The 26,250-nt window shown below is 37.9% G+C and overlaps 1 protein-coding gene across 3 annotated transcripts in view; it reads right to left on the bottom strand.

Moving 5' to 3' along the window:
- Positions 1-8,333: 8,333 nt before the first annotated feature.
- Positions 8,334-26,250, bottom strand: part of LOC127409798 (sorting nexin-17-like) — a 44,408-nt gene continuing 26,491 nt past the window's right edge. For 2 of the 3 annotated variants that reach the window (XM_051644627.1, XM_051644625.1), the window contains 9 exons: positions 22,976-23,063; positions 18,502-18,571; positions 18,184-18,276; positions 17,751-17,954; positions 14,478-14,606; positions 14,077-14,154; positions 11,877-11,954; positions 11,742-11,783; positions 8,334-10,401 (listed from right to left, as the gene is read on the bottom strand). In XM_051644627.1, the coding sequence (XP_051500587.1) occupies positions 10,282-10,401; positions 11,742-11,783; positions 11,877-11,954; positions 14,077-14,154; positions 14,478-14,606; positions 17,751-17,954; positions 18,184-18,276; positions 18,502-18,571; positions 22,976-23,063 (902 nt within the window). In that variant the 3' untranslated portion in view covers positions 8,334-10,281. The remainder of the gene's footprint in view (positions 10,402-11,741; positions 11,784-11,876; positions 11,955-14,076; positions 14,155-14,477; positions 14,607-17,750; positions 17,955-18,183; positions 18,277-18,501; positions 18,572-22,975; positions 23,064-26,250) is intronic. The other variant, XM_051644626.1, reaches the window with a different exon arrangement.

Below are 26,250 nucleotides of genomic sequence, written 5' to 3' on the forward strand. Positions count from 1 at the left end.
TTTATTTGTATTTATTTATTAAATAAACCCAAAAGGTTGCTTAGGAGACCTGGCTGGAGTCACTCGCAGGGTATCCGCGGGTCCTTAAAAAGTCTTAAATGTACTTTTTAAAATTTAAGGCCATAAAAAGTCTTAAATATCTTAAATAAATTACAAGAAGTCTTTAAATTTTGCGGCGTGAATAGAGACGCTTAAAACAGCAGCATCTGCGCGAGTAAAATTCATCTCTCTCTCTCTCTCTCTCTCTCTCTCTCTCTCTCTCTCTCTCTCTCTCTCTCTCTCTCTCTCTCTCTCTCTCGTGCATCCGTCATTTAGCAGCTGACGCTTGAGTTTAGTGTGAGCACGCACAGGGAAGCGCATTTTTACTGAATTTACGATGATACACATGTATAAACCTTCATAAACCCGTTAATCCGAAATGCAAATGCCGTTATTTTGCGTATCTAACACTGTCGCTCCTGCTTATAATCGACAAAGCTGTCAACGTTACAATCTGCAAGCGCGCGAGGTTGGAGCGGTCTTTTGACGCCTTTCAAATCGTTGCGCTTCCTTATTTTACACTATACCTTTGACAATAATTGTAAAGCTAACAGAACTACTCAGCTGCAGAGTTACACCTGTTATATCTCTCATCTCCATCTCTCTAGATCTAGGGCTGCCAACGTAATTGACGCTGTTCTCACGCTCTCGCGCCACACGTCCCTTTTCTCACGCAGTGATAACGTCGCGGAGCAAAGAGGACACTGACAGAGCAGCACAGCGTCTCTCCCTCTCTTTCTCTTTCATAGTTTAATCTGTTAACATTTTCAATACATCTTGTCAACTTTAAACGGCAATTTTTAAGGTAACTGATATTTGAGATATTTCACTCAAAAATTACAGTTGTCATCACTTACCTTACTTGCTGTTGTAAACCTGTATGACTTTCTTATTTCAGTGGATATCAAAAGGAGATATTAGGGAGTTTCAGTCACCATTCACTTACATTGAATGAAAAACAAGATGCAGTGACAGTGAATGGTGACTGAGACTAAACGTTTTGCTTAACATCTCCTTTTTTGTTCCATGGCAGAGAAAAATTAATTCAGACTTAAGGGTGAGCAGTGATGACAGAAATAAAAATTTTAAATTAACTGCCCTTTAACTACCTGTTAAAGGTATCTGCCAAGAAAAAAAATAAAATAAAATAATAATAATAATAATATATATATATATATATGTTATTTAGCACATGCTTGACCTTATTCACAGCAGCGGTATCTCTGATGTTTAATGACAATGACAACAAGGCTGTGTGGGATAGACATACAGTCTCTTCGATGAGATGTATTGCAGTTTAAAGTGTTTTTGGATCATTCTGTGTACAAAACATTGAAAAAATATATTTTCAAGGACACTCAGTAGACAAAAAACTCCAGGCAACATGAGTTGTGGAAAATCAGATGGGATATTGGAACTTTTTACAGATTTATACCGTGCATGCCTTTGAAGAAATAGCAAATAGGTAAATCTATCCCTCACAGCCTCGTTTCCATTCCCATTAAAAATCAAAGATGGCGCTACTGTGAATAAGGTCTATAGACCAATCCTCTTATTTACAAAAATGTCAGCGCATGCACAGTAAGTGGTGGCAGAAAGCCCGTTGATTGTTTTGTTAGATTTGACAGATTAGAGGATTAAACGAAAGTATGACACAAAACCATCATAAATACAAACATGTTCTTAGCGATACAATTACTATAATGATATGAGTTAATAACAAACATTTAATCATGTTCGCTATAAATGTATGCTGCATAGTTGTGTTGAAATGATCTCCTCAGTTCAGTCAGCTCTGTTGATGATCTTGAAGCCACAGCAGTCAACGAGAGCCCTCGGAATAATTTTTCAACAACGTAATCCAATAAAAGTTGATTTTTTGCACGTGGTTTTTGCTACCACATCCGTGTTTGACATAAACGGTGACGTTGCCAAAGCATTGGTCTAATGCGTCACGTCTTGCTAGAAAGTAGGTGACTAATGAGAAGGGTCACAATATAGGCTATATACTTTAGGCTACATGCATTCTTAATGATTTCATTTAGAGTTTTAATGTTGTATTAACTTATTAACACATAAATGCACAATAATATATATGTATATATATATATATATATATATATATATATATATATATATATATAAACATCTCCAGATACATTCAAGTAGCCTCAGTGGTTTTGTATTTACCAGCTAATGAATTAATGTTTTTTTTTTTATTATTATTGCAAAAGTGGTCTTAAATTTTTCTTAAAGTTGGCCTTAAAAAGTCTTAAATTTCATTCCTTCGAACCTGCAGATACCCTGCACTCGGCACACCCTGGATTCGAACTCGCAACTCCAGGGGTAGTCAGCATCAGTATTTGCTGAGTTACCCAGGCCTCGATGAACTGATTTTCAAAGATAACTTTTAAATAAAACTTTAAAAGACAGACCTACCATGAGCTACGAGTTTGTTCATCATTGGTATATGCTTCCGTTGAAGCCATCCTTCTAAGTTATCTCAACTTCTTTGTTTAAAAATCGTGTTTGGTAGCGGAATTCATGGTAAACAACTACAGTAGTCATGGAACAGCAGAGAAAGATCCACCAATCAGAGAACTGCATCCAACGAAACTGGTGAAACATGGCTCAGAATGACCGCACGCTCCCATGCAGCACTGTGAATGACGTAACCGAACTGGTCTCCCTATTTGTATATATCGGGATATTTTGCAATAAACTTAAAATATATTGTATCTATACTTCTAATCAAACACCTAAAAGCAATAGTTTTGTATATTCCCATTGTTTTTATTCAGTGACATCATTCGCAATGCTTCATGGGATTGTAGTTTGTGCCTTCATGAAAGACGGTAAGTACACAGTCTTGTACCTTTGTCTTTGTCCGCTTTTCAAATAATTTTTTACCTCAAAACAAAGTTTGTGATGTTGTGATTCTCCTCGGAGCTGGTCGGTTTGGTTCACGGTTCACGACTCTTTTATGAAGGATTTTATTAAAAGTCTATGGAAGAAATGAATGGGGAAAAAACTTGCGGAACCCAGACGGCTGAAAGACTGGGCAGTCGCACAGTCTGGTTCCGGAAGTAAAAATCCCAATAATTGACCCCATAGACTAATTGATTTTCAACGTTAACTCACAAAACTTTACAGACAGACCTACCGTGAGCTACGAGGTTGTTCATCAATGGTATATGCTTCCGTTGAAGACATCCGTCCACGTTATCTCAACTTCATTGTTTAAAAATCGTGTTTGATAGTGGAATTAATGGTAAACAACTACAATACCCATGGTACAGTAGAGAAATATCCACCAATCAGAGAACTGTGGGCATCAAAACCCACGAAACATGCCTCGGAGAGACTGAATGCTCCCATGTTGCACTGTGAATGAAGTAATCCGTAATCGAGTCAGTTTCCCTTCCCCCTTAAACTACTTATATATTTGTACATATCTGGATATTTTGCAATAAACATAAATATATTGTTTCTATATTTATAAACAACAACCTAAAATAAAGTTTTATTTTTATTTATTTATTTATTTATTATGCTTTATTGATTCAATGCCACAAGAACAAGAGGTATTACATATCCACATAATCAAATTAACATTAGCTGCCAGAGAGAGAGAAAAAATAAAGGAAGAAAATTACATAAATTTCAATGCTTTCAGAGCATTACATGTTTTCAGTGCTTTTTTGTTTGTTCCAAGAGATTTACATATAATTTAAAGTCATTTATAAAATAATAAATAGTTTTATATATTCCCATTGTTTTTATTCAGTGACATCATTCGCAATGCTTCATGGGATTGTAGTTTGTGCCTTCATGAAAGACGGTAAATTTGCTTTCTGTGTGTTCTTCATGAGTTAAAAGCAGCTCTTACATACGGGATCCTCTCAGACGTTTTGTAATATTTTGACCAAATCAGAGCAGAAAATAACACAAACATGTGTAACTTCTGAATGAGCAACGTACTGGTAGGCGTGTGCACTCGTAGGTGTCACAACTGGTTTTCATGTTAACTGGCGACCTTTTTCCGTTTTACACCAGATGTGAACGACCAGCCACAGATTTGTCGATTCCAAAAATCATGCTTCTGACTCAGTATTTTGCTCTCCGTTAAATGTAAACTTACTACATGATGCTGGCATCATTGTACAGATTAAAATAAGTGGTGTAATTAGATCAAACGGCTGAAGTACGCAATGTTTAAGTTGTGTCCGATTATGACATTGTATGAAATACGAACGTCATTTTCTCGTCGAAACGCTACACCCAAATATTATGCAGTATCATAAAAAAGTAATTGAATGAGCAAACTTCCAACATTAATAAAGCCATACTGAGTTTGTTTGTTATTAGTGAGGACATATGCTCAGTAGTACGGTCTAAATAGTGACAATAATGTAGAACATCATAAAATAAGAAAAACAAGTAGCCACAATTACCCATTGTGGCCCATTGTCAACAAGTTTACTTCACTGCCATTTCAACATTTGATGAAATGGTTTGTCATGTTGGTATGCAATAGGTTATTGTGTCTAATAGTGTAACTGCACCAGACTGCAGATTATAACTATTTGTTCAAACTGCAAAAAAAAAAAAGGGGGTTGATTCATTTTATACTCTGATGACCTTTCAAAGCTCTGAAGGGCTTGTGGTGAATGGTCTACACATGAGCAGTGGGTAAGTAAAAGTGAGGATGTGTCGATATTTATGTCTGAATATATTCATATAGATCGTTGTTCATTCAGTTACTGACTGATTTTATGATATCGCATACTATTTGGGTGTAGCATTTCGACGAGAAAAGGACGTTCAAGTTAACATGGACACACTGCTGAATTATATGCACCATTTGACACTGAACACACACTAATGTGAATGCAAAGACGCCCTCTTAAATTGTCACTGTTTAGTTGCTCAAATGAATAGTGAGTTGTAGTGTAGTGCTGATCATGTTATTGTTGGTCGAGTTCGAACACCGAGCTCGGTTATATATTTATTTTATAAACTTACCATTTGATCTAATAATATCACTTATTTTAATCTGTAAAATGATACCAGCATCATGTAGTAAGTTTACAATGGTCTTTAATGGAGAGCAAAATATTGAGTCAGAAGCATGATTTTCGGAATCAACGAATCTGCAGCCGGTCGTTCACATTTGGTGTAAAACGGAAGAAGGTCGCCAGTTAACATGAAAACGTCTCTGTTACTTATGTAAACTCAGTTCCCTGAGACGAAGGGAACGAGACATTGCATTTATTAACGCATATGGGGAGTGCCTTCTTACACAACCTAGTTGAAACCTCTCTACAATAACACCAACATTCCAATACTGGCCATGGTGTTTGAGCCCCGCTTGTTTTGGCACAAAGCTGTCCGCTATAAAAGCAGGCACACAAACTCCATTTCCTCAGACTTTCTGACTGAGAACAAGGAGCGCATTGCTCATACCTCAAGAACTCTTGAGTCTTGTAGTACAGCTGGCGTTTGCAGTGTCTCGTTCCCTTCGTCTCAGGGAACCGAGGTTACGTATGTAACCGAGACGTTCCCTTACGACTCAGTACACTTGACATTGCATTTATTAACGCATATGGGGAACAGAATCCCATCATGCCGCACTACACGACATAACCTCCCAGAAAGGAAACATGATGCCACAGTCTCGTGGGACAGCGACCGACATGAGTATGCCGCAGTGAGTGACCCTCGTGTTGGGCATGAATATATGAACTATAGTCATATAGAATGAATTAACTCCTTCATGAACCCAGTTGGGAGTGGTGGTGGTGTAGTGGACTAAAGCGCTGAACTGGTAAGTGGAAGGTTGTTGGTTCAATCCCCACCACCATTGTGTCCTTGAGCACTTAACTCTAGGTTGCTCCAGGGGGATTGTCCCTGTAATCAGGGCACTGTAAATTGCTTTGTATAAAAGTGTCTGCCAAATACATAAATGTAAATATATATTTGGCCAATGAAACAGCAAGCCCTCTAAACAGAGAGGACTTTTGAATGACACACCATTCATCCATGCCTCTAGTTGAGTGTGCTTTAACACCAATTGGGCAAGTCTTACCCTGCGACTCATAAGCCAGGGCAATTGCATCGACAATCCAGTGAGAAAGTATTTGCTTGCGCCCGCCCGCACAGGGCATAACAAATGCAATGATTGTTCCTCATCTGAATTAAATGGAGAAGGGAAAGCCTGAAGGTGAACTACCTGCGCTCTGAAGGACATGGTTAGGACCTTAGGCACATAGCCTTTTCTGGGTTTGACAGTAGCTTTTGAAAGACCAGGGCCAAACTCCAGACATGAATTGTCAATTGATAGTGCATGCAGGTCACCGACCCGTTTTACTGAGGCCAGAGCCAGCAGTAGTGCATTCTTAATGGAGAGCATGCAAAAATCAACAGAGTCCAAAAGCTCGAAGGGCTCCCAAGTCGGGACTGTAACCGGCCGAGGTGGGTTTAATCATCTTGGTCCTTTAAGGAACTTTATGATTAAATCATGCTTGCCTATAGTGGTGCCGGCTTCATAATATAGTCAGATATAGTCGCCACATACACTTTGAGCATTGAAGAAGTGAGTCTTGTGTCTAATCGCTCTTGAAGAAATATGAGAATTTTATGTATGGGGCAGTTTACTGTCTTTTCCATGTGAGAGACACTAATCAGTGAACACATTCCATTTAAGCACGTAGATGCGTCTCGTGTACGGTGCTCTGGCCTGTAAAATGGTGTTCATGACTGAAGGCGTCAGTTCTGGCGCATTTAGCGCGCTCCGTTCAGGGGCCACGCATGCAGGTTCCACAGCTTGGGCTGGGAATGCCAGATTGTGCCTTGCGCCTGAGAGAGGAAATCCCTCCTCAGTGGTATTTCCCATGGCGAGCTGTACAGCTTCTCTATTGTTTTCGGAAACCATGCCTGGTTGGGCCATTTCGGCGCAACCAATAAAGACAGACGAATTATTTCCTTGTCCTCTCGGACTTTGCATATGACAGAGTGAATAAGGCACACTGGGGGAAATGCACATTTGCGTTTCGCCGGCCATTTGTGGGCCATTGCATCCACTCCCAGCGGGGCTTGGGACTTAGAGTACCAAATGGGACAATGGGTATTCCCCTCTGAGGCAAATAGATCAATTTCTGCTTTGCCAAATATTTCCCAAATCCTCAATACAGTTTGTTCGGTATCACCCACTGGCATGACAATAGGTCCATGCCGTAATTCAGGCGGCCTGGGACATATGTCGCTCTCAGGGAGAGGAGATGATGCTCGCTCCATAGGAGGAGGTAACGCGTCAGTGGCGGTGAATGAATTCCGCCTTGGCGGTTTATGTATGCCACAACTGTCATGTTGTCTGAGCGAACCGGGACATGACAGTTCACTATTTCTGACTGAAAATCCTTTAAGGCTAGGAATACAGCCAATAGTTCTAGGTGGTTGATGTGCCATGCTTTCTGTCCAGGTGCCGAAAATCAGGCGTCCATCGCACACCGCCAACCTGTGTTGGAAGCATCCGTAGTCACCACTTTCCACCTGACAATCTGCCCCAGCATGACACCTCGCTGGTAAAAGGCAGGTGCAGACAAGAGATGATTGCTCTCTTGAAGGAAGAAATTCTGAGGAAATGGTATTTGTGCGCCTGCTTTTATAGCGGACAGATTCATGCCAAAACAGGCGGGTCTCAAACACCACGGCCAGTATCGGAATGTTGCCATTATTGTAGAGATGTTTCATCTAGGTCGTATAAGAAGGCACTCCCCATATGGGTTAATAAACGCAAGATCAAATGTACTGAGTTGTTAGGGAACCAGTTGAACCGTAACACCGATCACACACAAGATTAGCCGGCATACGGAGATAAATCGTGGATAAAATATATTTAGATGTACGCAAGTCAAATTTTGAAATATTTATGCTTACCTCAGACTTCAATCCTTTGCATGGATCAAAAGCATTTTTTTTTTTTTCAGGGTTTTCTTGATATAGTTTTACAAGTGTTTTTCCATTCACCGCTATTGTTTCCTCCCGCTGATGGTCACAAATATGGCGGCTGCAGAGAATAAAAGTTACGCCACTAAAACAAAAAAAAAAAAGTTTTTTCTTCCATATATAGAAAGATGATCTTATCCATTAAAGGTGCGGGAAGGGGGTGCTGAAGGTACTGGGGGGGGAGGGGGTTGAAGCGGGTTTCGCCCAAGGCACCATACAATTATTTTATGTGATGACAACATGTTTATGGTATTAAAACCCCGATACAAAACACCTCAAACAAGGAGTGGCATTTTTGGCACCTAAATTTATTGAAAACCAGACGGCTCTATAACTTCCATTATTGCATTTAAAATAACTGAGGATTTACAAAATAAAATCATACTGACAAGCTTTATGAGAGATGTACAAGGTTTAGGAGTATCAATGGTATACCCTTTTCATACTAGACATTCTGGGGAACATACTGAACTCAGCGATCACAAATTACAGTAATTCAAAAATAAATCAGCCAATCTGTACAGAACATTAACATGAGAATAACCTTTGCATTAAACACGTTCGGCAAATGGGAGAAATCATGTGTCTCTGGAATGTAGGCAACTGCAGAATGGATGATATGGGCATTTAATTCAGCTTGACTATCACTGCAGTCAAAACCCCAGCATAACACTAAGTGTGAGATTCAGCCATTTACCAAGCACCATGTTATTAAAGTCCTCTGAGATGATTGCCACAATGTATATAGTGAAATACAAAATATGGAATGATGACCTTAAGTGTACTAAGATCATCACTGAAAATTAGATGTGGAATTTGTAAACACTTCTTAACAATTTTCTACATTTTTGTAAACAATGATTAATGTTAGTTTCAAATCTTTTCATACAACCTGGAATATTTGATCAATTGTACTTGATTATATTGTACTAAAAGATAATACAGATATTAGTAAATATTTAGAGTACTTTTGTTTTAATTGCATGTACATTTATAAAAGTGACATTACCATGATCTTATTTTTGTGTGTGCAAAATGCTTTAGTGAATGATAATTTTGGCATTTATGAGAAACCTTTTGAATATATTTGTTCGAGTAACAGAACACCAACACAAACACAAAAATCAAATTTCAGACCTACAAACCTCTTGAGAATGGTCCAGGATGTTTTCCCACAGTTAATATCTCAATAAATACCCAAGCCATCTTTTTTTCTTAATACTGTGCAAAAAAACATGGTTCAGCTAGTGCAAGCAGGCCTGTCGAACACAGCAAACAAGCAAAAATTCAGGTCACAGCAAAGGCCAAAATATGAGAAACCTTTCAGTCAACTTGTCCCTGCCGCTACAATATATTTTCATTTTGCGAAGTTGATTCTAAAGCGTAGTAAGGCGGTTGAGTCAGCGTAAGGCAGAGGCAGGCCACAATTTTTCAACCTGCTCTTTTGTAATAGAATAAGCTCTGATGCTGCATTGAATATGCAATAGGCATCAGGTCGAGTCAGCAACACGATTCCAATTAATTCTCCCCCAAAAAATAGGAAGCTTCACAGAGCCCAATAAGTCGAGAATTGGCAAACATTGGCACACTGCACGATACGAAGCAAACCACTTTTCTATTAAATATTCTTGCTAGGTTTTTGAAAAGGAAAATATGAACATACTTTGCTGGTATGGATCTTTCTCTAGTAGGCAATTGCAGTCATGAGCAAGAGAAAATGAGGCAGCAGGAATTTAATTTCACACCACCCGATGATGAGATATGAGGAAAAGCACAGTTTTGAGTCTCTATTAAGGAAGTACGATTCATTGAAGCCTATCTACAGAGGGAACCTTCATCACAGCCTAAAATTTATGTCTCTCTTGAATACAGTAAATTGCCCTGAGGCAGCTTTGTAACCCTGGATTAATTTAATCATTGGCATTTTCCCCAATTATGCCCTAAAGGAAAAATCTGAAATGTTATCAAATTTTAGTTTACTTCAACTGAGATATTCAGTTTAATACTTCAACATAAGGCTAATGAGAGACTTTGAGTCAAAATGATTTACTTTGAGGCAAGTCAATTTTTGAGACCCTTAGAGCTAAAATGTTTATTTTAGCTCCAATATATAAATTTTCAAAACTATTCAGAAAGGAGTTATAACATTTTCCGTATTTAACTACACTCAGGTCAGAGAAACTGCTCAATTATTCTGTGCTCCCCCCTTTAGTCCAATGTATGAGGGCAGCTCCATCACAGGTCATCGTCCCCGATTCCTTCAAAGGCGTAGTTTCCATGGAAATCATTGCCACTGATGTCACTAGCTGAGTTGGAAGAACTAAGTCCTCTCAGGGAGACTGAAGACAGCTTGGTCTGTAAAGAGATAAGTGTAAGTTTTAAAATTAGTGATGCACCTAAATAATAGTTCTTTTCTGAAAAGAAAACTTTAAATTACCCTTTGTTTGGATTTTTTTTTTATTCCATTAATATTAGAGCTGTCACAATTAAAGTGTAAACACACGTGATTAAAAAAGTTTAACTCTTTAAATTTTTCTTTATCACGATTAATGCATTTACTGTAAATTTAGCATAAACACTGGTTGGTAGAGCGGAACCTTTGCGATGTGTCTGTGTCCACCTGGAGTCATTACACTGACACACACACCACAAATACAGTGAACAGTGATTCAGTGTCAGTGATAAAGTGATGGGGAAAGGAGTTCTTAAAGCTATTTGCTGTACAAAACAAGCCTAGATGGAACTTGTGACAGAAATCAAGTATTTTTCAGGCCAAGTAAGGTGCATTTAAATTACAACAGAAGCACGTCAAGTCTTAATTATCACCAAAACGCAGAATGAGCGCTGACAACTTGACGCGAATCATGAACGCGACTTCACAATTGCTGTTATTGTGGAGGATGAGAGTTTAAGAGATTTAATGCCCATTGCAATGAATATGCAACCTATGCAGGGACAAGTTCTTTCAATTAGTGAGTCTTCCACTTAGACTTTGGGAAACATTCAATGTTACTTGAACTGGTGCAATTTTAGAGCATTTCTATCTTTATACTGTGAAAGGCTTTGTTTGGAAAATGTTAATAAAGCATTATATTGTTACATTTTGTTTTGTTTTCTTTCCTAAGGAAATAAATACATTTGGACATGAAAAGAAGTACATTTAGTCAAATTTCAGCACTTTCAAAATCTGATTAATCGCGATTAACTACAAAAAAAAAAAAAAATATGTGATTAAAAATGTTAATCTACTGACAGCACTAATTAATAAACAGTTCTTCCTTCATTTGGCATTGCTACAATTTCATCTAGGCTCAAATTATTTTGAAAATATTGTATAATTTAAAAAAATATCTATATTGTATTTGTTAACTGTAAATGTAGAAACAGTGTTGTTCAATGCAACATTGACTTTCAACAAACTACATTCTAAACATATTAGATGTTGCATAACTTGCTTTTTGGACACAAGATTATGAGGTGCAGGAAACAGTAATCTAAAAATCATTTCAAAATAAATCAATTTTAAACTAATCTAAGCACATCTGAACCCTACATAAACACAAACTTTAAAAGAATACGCTGCAAAAGACAAAATTCATATTTTCGGTACATCCCTGGTAAAAGATAGTATAGTGCATACTTACATTGTGAGTTAATGTGGAAACTACAAAGGGGAAAAAAATAATTCCACTCACAGAAAGTTTGACTACTTGTTCGCGACTGGGATCAGGGGAATCCTGAAAAACATTCAATAAAATAGCATATTAACAACAGTACATATTCCATTAAAAGTTTAAGTATTCTCCATTAACAAAACCTCCAATGCCTACCAGTAAGGGAGGAGACTTCACAGCTTGCTGACTGTCAGATCGATGGAGTGAGCCGTTCAGTCGCTTCTTCTGCATCTGCTGGAAACACATTACATCACAAACTCACAAAACAATCTGCCACATGGGAGCACAAACAATTTTCAAGCTAGAAAACACTCTTACAACTGTATAGTTATGCAAAAACAACATAACATTTCATAATATGTTCCATAGAGGGCACAGATAACACAGTAACAGTTCTTGGTTCATTTCAAATCGGGCATGTAGTAATGATGACATAGGGTGCTTTCACACTTGATTCGATTGCTTGGACCGAACCAGAGTTCGCTTCCTCCCCCTCCGGTCTCTGTTCACATCACATTATTTGGGCCTGAACTGCGATCTGATTGCGTCATCAATGTGAGTACAAGCGACAAGCGTGTTTACCACTGTAACCAGATAACAGCTCGAGAAGACATCAGCTTCACTGTGGTATTAAAGTATTCATCTCTTTGGATTAACCACCAAAACTTTATATGCACGGAATGACACTTATGTTTGTCTGCCACGGATGCATTGAATGTGAAATGATGCGATGAATATTAGAGTTTGTGTGCTGCGAGGATGTGTTGCCAGAGATGTAAAGAATGTGAGCTGCTCTCTAATGGCGATTTATTTGGAGACAAGCAGGTACGAGAAATGCATTATACCACAATAACCGCGATCAGGAGCCTGCAAAGACGCTAATTATACACTGCCTGGCCCAAAATAAAGTTGCATACTCTAATATTTCGTTGGACTGCCTTTAGCTTTGATTACGGTGTGCATTCATTGTGGCATTGTTTCGACAACCATTGTTATGTACCGTCACAACATTTATTTCCATCCAGAGTTGCATTAATTTTTGGCCGAGATCTTGTATTGATGACGGGAAAGTCAAACCACTCCATAAAGTCTTCTCCAGCACATCCCAAAGATTTTCAGTTGGGATAAGGTCAGGACTTTGTGGTGGCCAATTCATGTGTGAAAATGATTTCTCATACTCCCTGAACCACTCTTTCACAATATGAGCCCCATGAATCTTGGCATCATCGTCCTGGAATATGGCCTTGCCATCAGGGTAGAAAAAACCCATTGATGGGATAACCTGGTCATTCAGTACATTCAGGTAGTCAGCTGACTTTATTTTATTTGCCACATATTGTTGCTGAGCCTAGACCTGACCAATTGAAGCAACCCCAGATCATAACACTACCTCCAGAGGCTTGTACAGTGGGCACTGTGTGTGACAGGTGCATCGCTTCATGCACTTCCCTTCATACCCAGACGTGCCAGTCGCTTTGGAACAGGGTAAAAATGTACGATTTTTTTCCGACCACATTTCTTCCGCAAAGCTGACAGTTCACCACTATCCTTCCAGGTTTTACTAATGCATTGGACAGTTCTTAACCCAATTTCAGTGATTTCAGAAAGCTCATTAGTTGTTTTCTTTGCTTGATGCAGGCCAATAATTTGCCCCTTCTGAAACACAGTAACATCTTTTCCACAAACACGGGATACGTCTTCCGACATGGTTGTTTAAAAAATGAGAAGCTACACACTGCATCAGTTAGGGTTAAAAGAATTGTTGCCAGCCTAAACATATTAATCACTGCAATAATGATCCAATCATAGGCTCTCAAGTATCTACTCATTTAAATCCAAACGGCAACTTTTTTTTTTTTGGCCAGACAGTGTGCGTCATCACCATCACTTCGTTCACTTCTGCAATTTGGTATGATTGCATTCATACCAACAGCAAACTGTACCAGAGTTCATATAAACTGTACCCCAGACTACCTTATCAAGCGGATTCAGGTGCAGTTTGCGGGTGCGCACCAGAATTTGGAAAACAGCATTCACATCATCCAAATGAACCGAACTCTGACGTCATTTGAATCCGGGCACACACCAAAAGTGCTAGTGTGAAAGCACCCTTAAAGTTCAGTGAGTGATTCAGATGTTAATTAAATAACCACTCTGACAAAAATGATTAAAGTATTTGACAGAATGATTTAAACTGATAACTAAAGAGTCTTTTTGACCGATTCATTTAATGAAACGGCTCAGAAGAGTCATTCATGAATTGGACTACAGCGTATGAAACAGACATAACTCAGTGGAAAGATATCCAAAGTTATTTGGCAGGGACTTGCAGAAAGACAAACAGAGACACACTCACCTTTTTAATACTTCTGCCAGATTTCTTCACCATCAGCTCATCTACCATAGACTGGAGACAGATACTCATCATGATGGCCTGTGAAAACAAAAGTTCCCTGATGATGTCATGATGATGGTGTCGAACTGAATAAACTGAAAGCACTTGCAAAAAGGTGATTTAATCCTAAAGGAACAAACCACACCAAACATAACATTCTGTCCTACCCAGGCGTGATGCAACTAGTGATGCAAATTGTCCAGTTGCTCATTGCGGTCGTGGCTGATGAGGACAAAAACTCAGATTTACAAGGAAACTATTTGAATATTTCAATCACTTTATCCCTTGCGTCTAGTTAGGACAGAGTGTTAAAAAAATATATAGCTTAGATCAAATTCTGCTATGTGAACTAAGGAACTAACCTGTGGACTGGTGATGGTGACCCACTGCAGGCGGTCTTTGCTCATCAAGTACTCGAAGGCCAGCTCTAGTTTCACATCACATTTACTGGAACTGCTCGAGTTTGCGGTACCATTCGCCACCGGCACCTGCTGTAGAGTCAGGCTAGGTGATTACAAATACTACCACCATAATCATTGTTATTTGTGTTGAGGCAAATATAGAAGTCATTTCTAAAACCCTCTACATACAATTACTTTCAAACCCCATTTAGTCGTCGTTAGCTCTGCCCTAAATATCATTTAACTCGATTACACAGCATCACATCACAAAAGTGTCTCATTAGAATTGGTTCCAAAGACATAAAACAGACAACAACCCGTTCTTTACACATGCACAGGAAACGTGGCTACACAGAATCCAGTATCCTGAGTGTCAGGTTATGCTCTCTAGAGATGACCATTGGGAGCTCATTAGTAACACAACTCTGCTATTCTTGGGCAAAGACCAAGCTAATAGTACTGCGTGAAGTGAAGCAGAGACAACTTCCTCTTGCTAATGAATCGCCAGAACATACACACAGCTGTTTGTTTTAAACCAAACTGAAAATATACAGTGTTTCCACATTCTCTCTCACACACATAGTTAAAATTAGCTAAAAACAGGGAGGGATGGAGCATTAACTTGATTTTTGTACTATTTTACATGATTTAAATCATTTTCATTTTATTTCCAATTCTAGCATATTTGCAGAAAACTGTGAAGGCATAATTTCTGTGAAATAAAGGGCAGGAGTCAAAGCCCATGAAATAAATAAGAATGGATAGATGGATGAGTGTCTGTTGAGCTGAGGGATGCGAGCATTGAGATTCACACAGTGTTAAGGATTGACAACTCTATTTACAAGCAGGTGTGACTCTCAAATTGTCCTGTTCATGAACAGCTTACAGGAGCAGCTCAATTACTGTAGAAGCGAATGAAGATACACCTTCTATTCTCGCGAAAGCTATGAATAATGCCTGTAACCAGAACGACAGTGATTAAAAGTAAACATCAAAGATGGCGATTTCCATAACACTGTAATGCCTTGTCACAACTGATATAACATTATTTAATAAACACATCCAATCGAGGCAATTAAATCAACATGAAATCACACTGTATGATGTGACAGACCACTAGTTGTCCAGTGTGATTTCATTTACACAGCACAGGCAAAACAAACTCGCTCTCAAAATGCGGATGTGAGTCCAGAACATTTAAGGGAGTCACTTGGCATGTAGAAAGCAGCTGTTCATAACCAAATTGTAGGAACAAATCAGATTTAGTTTTCTAAAACAAGACTGATAACCGTATTGTGCTGCTGTATGTGCCCAGCCATTGAGGAGAACTGAAATTTCCATTTTAAGAACAAAAATAGAACCAGACCAGACATGCCTGAGGGTATAGTCATCAAAAGACTTTGGAAAGAAGTTCTTTTTGGAGACACAAAAGGGAGTTTTTATACATCCTTGGCTTACTGTAGAAAGATAAATGTATCATTTTGGAAAAAAAGCCTTTAGAGATTTATTTTGACCTATTATAAAACAAAGGTGTCATTTAGAGCTTCAATTTTTATATTGATTCTGTTTTTGGGTTTGAAATGATTTAAAATACCTGCCTGTTTAATCCCAAATCTCGTACTTGAACAAAACGACAACTGTGTCGAAAAGACAAATTGTCCTGTTCTTTCTTCATAAACATGACCTACTTTTACCTCACAAGGTCAAGCACCTTTCTTAACTATTTACTTACATACTTGAGGGATGGATTTACAGGGAACTACTAAATCGAAAGCTTTTGTGTTATTCAGGTCAAATGCACTCATTCAGATTCTGTACAACTAGACACTAGCTGGGTTTCCATCCAACAATTTTTATGTGCATTTTAAAATTGGGAATAAAAAAAAATCCCGAAATGAAATGCTTGACATGCAAATAAACTCTCAAAATTCACTTTAATGTAATGGATTTTCTAGAGATTCGCATTAGTTAATATGCGCATTAAGGTGATGGAAACAGTTTATTCGCAAAACTATGACGTGTTTTTACCCATCGTGCATGTGTTAGGAGTGTGCGATAGCTTGATGTGACTGGCCCAACAAAAGGTCTGACCTTGGCACACAATTCTTCAAACATAGCCCTTGACATTAGGAAGTGTTTTATCCACAGCTGGTAATTAAAATGGGTCCTCACAATCTGCCAGAAAAGGTCTGAACATGGGCGCTCCCAGGTATGTGGAGGCTGGCAGCGTATGGGCATCGCATCCATTTCAGCCCTAATTATATTAGATATTAACACTTATTCTGTGGCATCTTCTGACAGCATTTAATAAAACAAGGTAAAATTGCTCCAATCCTGCAAATAAAACTCACCCAGAAGCAAGGAGATCATTCAGTTGCTTCATCATGACAAGGCGGCTCCCTCAAAATAATGCGCATGACATAGTGGATGGAAACGCGCAACGATTCATATATTCCTTATTCAAATTATAAGTAATGCGCTTAAAAAAATGCAAATTATTTCAATGGAAACCCAGCTAGTTGTCAGGAACATAACTTTTTTATTTTTATTTTCTCCCCTTTTTCTCCCCAATTTGGAATACCCAATTCCCAATTCACTCTAAGTCCTCGTGGTGGCGTAGTGACTCGCCTCAATCCAGGTGGCGGAGGACGAATCTCAGTCGCCTCCGCGTCTGAGACCGTCAACCCATGCATCTTATCACGTGGCTTGTTGAGCACGTTACCGTGGAGACATAGCATGTGTGGAGGCTTCACGCCATCCACCGCAGCATCCACGCACAACTCGCCACGCACCCCACTGAGAGTGAACCACATTATAGCGACAATGAGGAGGTTACCCCATGTGACTCTACCCTCCCTAGCAACCAGGCCAGTTTGGTCACTTAGGAGACCTGACTGGAGTCACTCAGCACGCCCTGGGATTCGAACTTGCGAACTCCAGGGGTGGTAGTCAGCGTCTTTACTCACTGAGCTACCCAGGCCCCCGACAAATATTTTCAATCTTAAAATCATGCTATGCTTAGAAAATAATGTAAAGTACTCTTGATAATTAGTTTTGTTTAAGGTGAATTTTGTAATATCTGTGCTACTAGCAGCACCAAAACAGAACTGCAATCTTACCAGAAGAGAAGTAACAACACTGGCTCAACTAATGCTGTGAATTTAGGGCACAGCTAGCGGCACTGAAATTACACACGTCACCTTTATATTTTGCTTCAATCCAGTCAAAACTTACAAATGAAGTGACCCGCCAGCATCTCATGCGTGTGACTTTGAAGCTGCCCTCTTTCATCTGCTCACTGGGAAGTTTGACGTGAAAGTTGAGCTCGTTGTTGCCCGCACCAACTATAACATGACATCCTTTTTCTGGAAAATCTGTGATGCAAGGATCAAACTTGATATAGCCATAGTACTTCAGTGTCTGAGCCAATCTGATGAACTGTGGAAAAAAACAAGAAAAACAAAACATGTAAATATTCTTAACTAAAAGACAGTAATTTACAGTAAAGATGCTTATCTTATATATATGAATTAAAGTGTTTTCAACGCTTCACCACTATACTGTCAGGTTTGGGGATGGACTTCAGCTTCACTAGAACAAGTGAATCTCTTTTAGTTCATTGACAAGAGGGAGATCAAATAGCATACGTGGTGGAGCTCAGACGTACCTCCTTCTTTGAGCCCTTCTCCTGCAGGGACTTGAGCTGTCTGTGCTGCTCTTTGTTCACCAGGATCCATCCCCACTCTATGTCAGACACTGTCTGAGTAGTGGGGAAAAAAATTGTGAATAAATGCAGTTTTAAAATAGAGCAAATATTTTTTTTAAATAGACAATAACCACATTAGAGTGGGAAAAGCCTTATTAAATTATGATTAAAAAAACAAACAAAACAAAAAAAACAGATACAAAATCATATTTTAATAATGAATGTGGGAGGAGAAATACAACAAATCTAAAAAGAATATATATATTTTTAAAGATTTACCTGAGCATATAACAAGTTTAGTCCCACACTATCATCCATGACATCACTGTCATATGCTGTATCCCAGTAGCTGAGAAATAAGTGAGAGTAATAAGTTATCTGAGGTACATTCAACAGTTTAACTTCATTCTCTGTGATCACATCTGTTTTCTCATGTATCTTCTAAAAGCATTAAGCAGTTAGAAAAATCAGATTTTTACTGCATAACCACACAGCTTACATAAACATGCTTGAGGCCCTAACAAGGAGACAGTTTGCCAGTACACTGTGCAAACACTTTTTCACTGATAACTGACATTGCACTGCAATGTAAGCTTATCACAGTTACCGAACAAAGGCTGTTGCAAGTGTATTTGTCTCCATTTGCCATCTGAAGCAAACAGCAATCTGGCAAACAAAGTCTTCAGCTTAATGACCAGACTGACCATTCATGTCAAAATCTATTCTAATCACAGCATGGGCAGGGTACGGTCCGATAAATACATTTTTGAAGAGTCTTTAAGTGCAGAGAGCCAAAATCTTGCACATAACAAAAGATACTGTTCATTTAGCAGCCAGCGATTGGATATCTGTTAAATCGAATTTAAAGGCTTTTAGTTGTTCTGTGAAAAATAATGATTCTTTAAATTCTTTAAAGTACACTCTACAGGCAGTGTTCACATAAAAATGTGACATTGCCTTTGATGTACAACTGAGGACAATTTAAATGTCTAAATCAACACAGTATTACAGGCTACAATTTGATAAACTGCTAAAATCAAAATTATTTTTTTTTTACTAAATCTAATTTGTTAACTATATTAGATTCAAAGTTAGACTATTACAAAGGAAAGAAACCTTAAGAGCCAAGACATTAAAATAAAACCATATGGGTGGACTCCTGAAACAAAAGGGACTGTAATAGGACACAAATAAACATTTTGTTTGAATAAATATAGCATCTAATTGTCTAAGGACAAAACTATATTTTTACATTTCTGTAAATGTCAGTGGTTCTTGCCCATGCAAAACTTGCCAAAACAACATCAGGGCGTTGCTAAGGTGTTCGTGTGCTCGGATGCTTTTTGCTTTCTGGGTAGTTGCTAGGGCTTTGCTGGGTCATTCGTACTGGCCTGTAAATTAAAAGAGTCCAGTTACAAGCATCTATGATATTCTGAACTCTAGATATGGCTCAGGTCTTTCTTCTACAGTTTGTTTTTCACCATTTTTTTAAGTCTGCCCACCAAAAATTGTAAAACTGATCACTTGGAAAAATGACAGCACACCTCTCTTCAATAATCAATGTGATTTGAGGTATCGTTCATTTCCATAGCACAAACGGTGCATGGCAAGTTCTGCACTGACATTTATTGTTTTTTTGTTTTCAAAAATAAGTGCCACAGTCATTTCACTGTTAAAATAAATTCCACAAATAATGTTTTTGTCAATTATATCCTGTAAAAAGATTAATGTACCTTTCTTCCCTTTTCATTTGCCTGTTAGCAGCCAGTGAGAGCAGCCAGATCTATATCCCATTCCTAATCTAGTGAACAGGTGGGATTTGGCTAAAGGCTGTCTGTACTCTTCTGTAAAGTAGGTCAAGAGGCCTGCTGTTCTCTTGTGGGGGACCAGTGTAGGATAAGTTACTACAAAAAAAGTAATCCACTACAAATTACTAACTACTTCTCTAAAATTATAATCAGATCACTTTACTAATGACGTCATTGAAAAAGTAATCACATTACTAATTACTTTAAGTAACTTTCTAAAACACTTTTGTTTTTCCATTTAACAAATTCAAAATAATGTCTATTTTCTCCTTGTTCATTGTCGCACACCTTTCAGCTGTCACAGAAATGCAAACAGATGTACATATAAACATTTGAATTTACATTTTAATTGTATGACACAATCTATTTTAAAAAAATAACTGTAACCCAAGTAATGTACTTAACAGTAATTACTTTCATTGAAAGTCAGTTATTGTAATCATTTAAAATGTAATGCATTACACTACTTTTGTGCCTAAAAGTAATTAGATTACAGTAACTAATTACTTTGTAATCCAATTACACCCAACACTGGGGACTGATTGGGGAAAAAAACTTGTCAGCAACCTGTGCATCTTTTTCTACGGCATATGATGAAGAGGTGCGAGATGAGAGAGGAAAGGTGTGAGAAGAAACGATTTGGCCAAATCTCTACTATGCAGCTAAACTGTGCTAATGCACTAAAAAGGGGAAATTTGGGTTAACACCTTTACACCTTTGTTTTAAAATCATTTAATCTGGATTCCACAGCACAGTGGTCTTCTTATGCTCAAAAAGGTTGATTTTTAATTAGCAAATCATCAGACTTTAATTCTCTAAAATGATTCCATTACATAAACTGTTTACTCCAAAGAGCATTTGATTATTAAACTGTTGTTAATAAACCACTAAACCGATTGGAACATCGACATTTACATGCTGCATGGCTTTTAACCACTTCGGAGATTCCATGAAGAACAAGTAAAGTCATGTCATTTTTATTTTTATAGACCTTTTCACAACACACACAGTTTCAAAGCAGGCATACAGAAAATTATACTGAAACAGAAAATGACGCTGTAATGTCTGCAATGTCTTAAAGTCCTAATTGTGCCTTTTGATGAAAAACGTGATTGTAAAATAAATATTATTTGACCCCAGTGAGGAAGCCAAAGGCAACTGCGGCAAGGAACACAAAACTACATAAGATGTTATTTAATGGAGAAAAATAACCTTGGGAGAAACCAGGCTCACTGGAGTTCCCCTCTGGGTAAACAGCATAAATATAATGCCAATATTCGTTAACAATGTGTAATGGCATGGGTTAAATTAGCAAACCGAGTAGATGTTGGTGGCCTATGTTTGAACAAAATGAACTGTAAGAACAGCACTTCGCAGTTTGAGAGTTCATTAAAGGAATGTCTGAAGCCAGCATTCCAAAAAGTCCTACATGGGAAGAATTAAGTCTTGTACTGCCAAAACATTAGAATCATTATATGCTACAGCTGCACAGAACCACATGAGAAGACTGCTGTGGTAACTATCATACCCACCTATGCAACAGGAAGGCAAAATATGCTTCTGTAGTTAAACAGAGACTGAGCCTTGTGGGGTACCTCTTCCTAAAGCAAATACTTATGCAAAATGGCCCTTTGAGAGCTCTTTGTTAAAACATCTCACCATTAAAGCTGTACTTTGGCAAGTGCTCATTAAGTTTCTGAGAAGTCTTTTTAAACTTTGGAAATGTAGAAAAGCTTGAACTTCTATAATGCAGGTTGTTTTTGTTATAGCATTAGCAGTAGAAATTTTTGAGGACATTTTAAAAACATCTAATCACAAAATGAAAGAGCAATGAACAATTTTTATCAGAACTGGCTGATATATTTCTCATTGCCAAGGGGCTGGATTGACTGCTAAATATAACATTTTGACTTACATAAATACATACTATTGCTTTACTCTTTTATTGAATATAATGATATTCACTGCACATTATGTACACTGCGTATATTTAGGCATTCGGTACATGTAATTTGATTGACTCCCCATCAGAATGGTTTAAATACTTAGCACATTTGTTAAATTGTCTTCACTGTTTATTCATTAAATTGCACATTTTATATTTTATTAATGTATGAAATACTAGCACATTTTGTGAATCTGTATTATATAATGCATATTTCATATTGTGTTATATAATGTATTGTGTGTATACCATCTATTTGTATACTGTTATGTCTGTACATTGTGTATTTGACATTTTCCTGTATTTATATGAATGCAGAATTAAGTTTTTCACTCATCATTACACACATGTACACTCACTGAGCACTTAATTAGGAACACATGTACACCTACGTATTCATGTGATTATCTAATCAGCCAATCATGTGGCAGCAGTGCAGTGCATAAAATCATGTAGATATGGGTCAGGAGCTTCAGTTAATGTTCCCATCAACCATCAGAATGGGGAAAAAAACGTGATCTCAGTGATTTCAGCCGTGGCATGATGGTGCCAGACAGGCTGGTTTGAGTATTCCTGTTACCGCTGATCTTCTGGGATTTTCATGCACAACAGTCTCTAGAATCTACTCAGAATGGTGCCAAAAAAAAAAAAAAAAAAAACATCCAGTGAGCGGCAGTTCTGTGGACATAAACGCCTTGTTAATGAGAGGTGTCAACGGAGAATGGCCAGACTGGTTCGAGCTGACAGAAAGGCTACGGTAACTCAGATAACTGCTATGTACAATTATAGTGAGCAGAATAGCATCTCAGAATGCACAACACATCGAACCTTGAGGCGGATGGGCTACAACAGCAGAAGACCACTTCTAGAACTTTATTAGGACCATAGTGTTCCTAATAAAGTGCTCAGTGAGTGTACATGGTGCTTTGACTATAAAGTGATTTTGACAATCACTTCTAAAATGCTCCATTATATCTCAAGCAATCAACTGAATTTGTACCTTTTGCGGAGGACGATGTGGTAATCAGGACTGTGCAGACTGGTGACAGACACGTAGGGCAGCTCAAATTCTTGCAGTTTTCTCACATCTGTGGCACCACAGGAGGTTGCAGTGGTTTCGACAAGGCAATGAGAGACCAGATAAAACGTATGAGTGCTTCAGTCTCAAGGACATTTGGACAGTAATAACAATGACAACAAAGTGAGAAGGGGGGAGAATCCATCTGGCTAAAGCTATAGAGGGCACAACAACATGTTTATCACTCTGTGCAAGAGAGAGAGGGAGGGACAGAGGAAGGAAGGGAGTGAATAAATGCTGCAACTATTAGAAAAGACCTTTTATCTACAGTTGGGAAATAGGGGATAAATGGTAGCAGGGATTCAGAACTGAAATGGGCACTGGGCTTTTAATAAACAGTAAAAAGAGGAGTGTGAAGAGAAGAGACGACAGTTACAGTAGATCTATAGCAGAATGCATGCCTTCATAACTTTTCATTCTACTCTTTGGCTTACCCTTTCAGTGGTCTGACATTAGACAGCATGTTAAAACAAGAATGGTATTATGTGATGGGAGTGTCTTATTAAATACATACAGTATGTACTACATCATCTCATGTTTCTAGTTGGTTTGTGTGTTTGTTGTTGCACATAGTTGTCACTGCAAAGATCTCTTCTGATTAGGGTCGGGAAACGTGAACCGGTTCTTATTCATAACCGGTTCCATTTAAAAAAAAATACTGGAACGGAATGATTTTCATGCCTTTCGGTTCCACTAACGGTTTGCAAAAGTGCATTCTTTTCTCGATGCAGATGGAAAACTCTGCACTACTATTAAGCACAATTACTCCTGAATCTACAATGCAAAACATGCAGCGCGACCAGTGAAGTCTGATTCCCAAACAAATGACTCTTAAGGTTGAAACTTACTCAACGCAAGTACGTGAAAGCAGATGCTTCTAGCAAGCCTGGTTTTGTACGTTGTTGTGTCCCAAAACGTGTAAGATTGCAATAATGAGTACAACGCAAGTACGCATTGCATTCTCAAAGTTGCCACAAGGGGCACTATAGCAGACATAAGAGTGAACTGTCCGCATCAACTGTGAGTTTTTTCTTTCAAGTCAATTACTGTCATGGTGGAGCAACAGTTTTAAGAGAATACTACTAAACAGGCAAGTTAAAGTCACTTTATTTAAATCAACTTACCTGAATAATAAATAATTATTTAATGGCACAGATTTTTAAAGATAACTTTAAATCCTCCTTGATTTCTGCGGTTTGTTGCTGCCATAGAAACACAAGAACATGTTAATCATGTTCAACTGGACCGCACGTATGTGCACGCATACTTGCGTAAAGTATGTTTCTGGCCTTATGAGACTCTTGGTTTTTTTTTCTGATTAAATAATTTTTTTTTTTATGTTTAGTATTCTAATTTAATATATAGTTAGGACCAATTTCTAGATTAATTATCACCTCTAATTATGTGTAAACTTATCTTTTGCAAGAATGGCATTACATTTATTTCTGATAAATTATTTTCTGTATTTTTGCTGAAATCTGATATGATTTCATCATATGACAACAGACTGCAAAGGGGACTAAATACAATAAGAATTGCATTTCTTATTTCCAAATACTTCTTCCTTCAAAGTACGAAAATAATTGTTATTGGAATCGTTAAAAGGAATCAGACATCTTACAATTCCCATCCCAACTTTTGATTACAGACAAATAAATGCATGCTGAAGTCTGACTGTACCAGGTGAAATATTTTTGAGACTAAGAGGCCTGCAATAGTTGTATTGCCTGCTTTGTGCAATGATACTCCAGCTTTATAATAGAAACTGACATCCTGCATTAAAATGACATAAAAATTCAGCAGGATTTTTTCTGTTTTTAGTATTCTCAGTGGCAGTCAGCCAAACATGTTTCTGGCACAGATCTATTGGTCTTGCTCTATCATCTGTCTGCCCAAAACTGTGTTCTGTTTGCAGGCCATTATATTTCTCAAATGTTTTCCCTCCAAATTCATATTACTGCCAAGAATGAGCAGGGCGCTGGGATCGGCTTTGGGGAGGATTCTTATGGGGACTGGTTTCCGTCATATCTGACAGTTCTGTCTCTGCTTCCAGGTGTGTATTTGGCAACCATCTGAGGGGGAGGCACATAGAATGCCATTCCACAGGGATGCGCAATTATTCGGTGCTCGATGCGAAGAGGAGAGCCTCCAAATAGGCTTACTATACTGTTCTAACAGTGGTCAAACAATCACAATGCATAACAAAAGAAACATGGAAAGTTCCATAAACAAAACGACATTACATCCAGACAACGATAAAGGTTGCCAGACATCTGCATAAAATCAGACCAGAGACGCCAACTCTATGAAGTCTAAAGAAAAATAACAATCCCACTTCCAATAACTCTACTGCTCTCCTAGGGATTCATCCTGTGAAAGATTTACAGTTCCATAACATAAAGATGCCAGAATTTGAAACTAAATAGTTGAGGAAAATGGCCCCCTCTTTTACAATTCATTTGCACTGAACTAATAATGCATATTGCACAATAAATGAAAGAATCTGGGCTTAAGAAACTAATCTATTTTGTCCCTGGGGGTATTCATAGACAGTACATACTCTGTACTGGTCATTCAAGAAACTGCCCGAAACCAGAACATTATTAAATATTATCTGATCTCTGCAGAGCTAGAGCAAACACAACTCCTCAGAACGAGCAAATTGCCTAAAATTTGTCTTATTTTGGACCAAGTAATATATCTTTGTACAGGGCATTTAGACAATGCAAAAATCAATCAATACAGTGACAACTAATTTCAATGTTGCTGCTATTGCATTTACTTCATGCCAACAAAGTCTTAACAAACACGGTTTATAACACACATCTTTTTCTAATGAAGCATTTTTAATTTTGTTTTTTCAACCTCTAGGTGACCATTATGTAGTAGTTTCTTTCTTTCTTAGAGTATGTAATTAAGTATTTTATTACAAAGCAGAGTGTGCACCAATGCATCATGCTTGATGAATGCTTATAGAAAAACTATCTTGATTATTGCTTGGCATGACAGCCCTTTAGCCATTTTAACTTATATCCATATACTGTATATTGGGTCAATGACATGAGGCATTTTTGTTTTTCTTGTCCAGATCTATTAAATTATTCTAATAAATTACAAATGCAACTCTTACAAAACAATTACTTGAATACACCTCTTTTTAGGGATGCACCGATACTACTTTTTCTCTTCGGAAATCT

The sequence above is a fragment of the Myxocyprinus asiaticus genome, chromosome 19 (genome assembly GCF_019703515.2).
Source record: "Myxocyprinus asiaticus isolate MX2 ecotype Aquarium Trade chromosome 19, UBuf_Myxa_2, whole genome shotgun sequence".
In the NCBI taxonomy this organism is placed as follows: Eukaryota; Metazoa; Chordata; class Actinopteri; order Cypriniformes; family Catostomidae; genus Myxocyprinus; species Myxocyprinus asiaticus.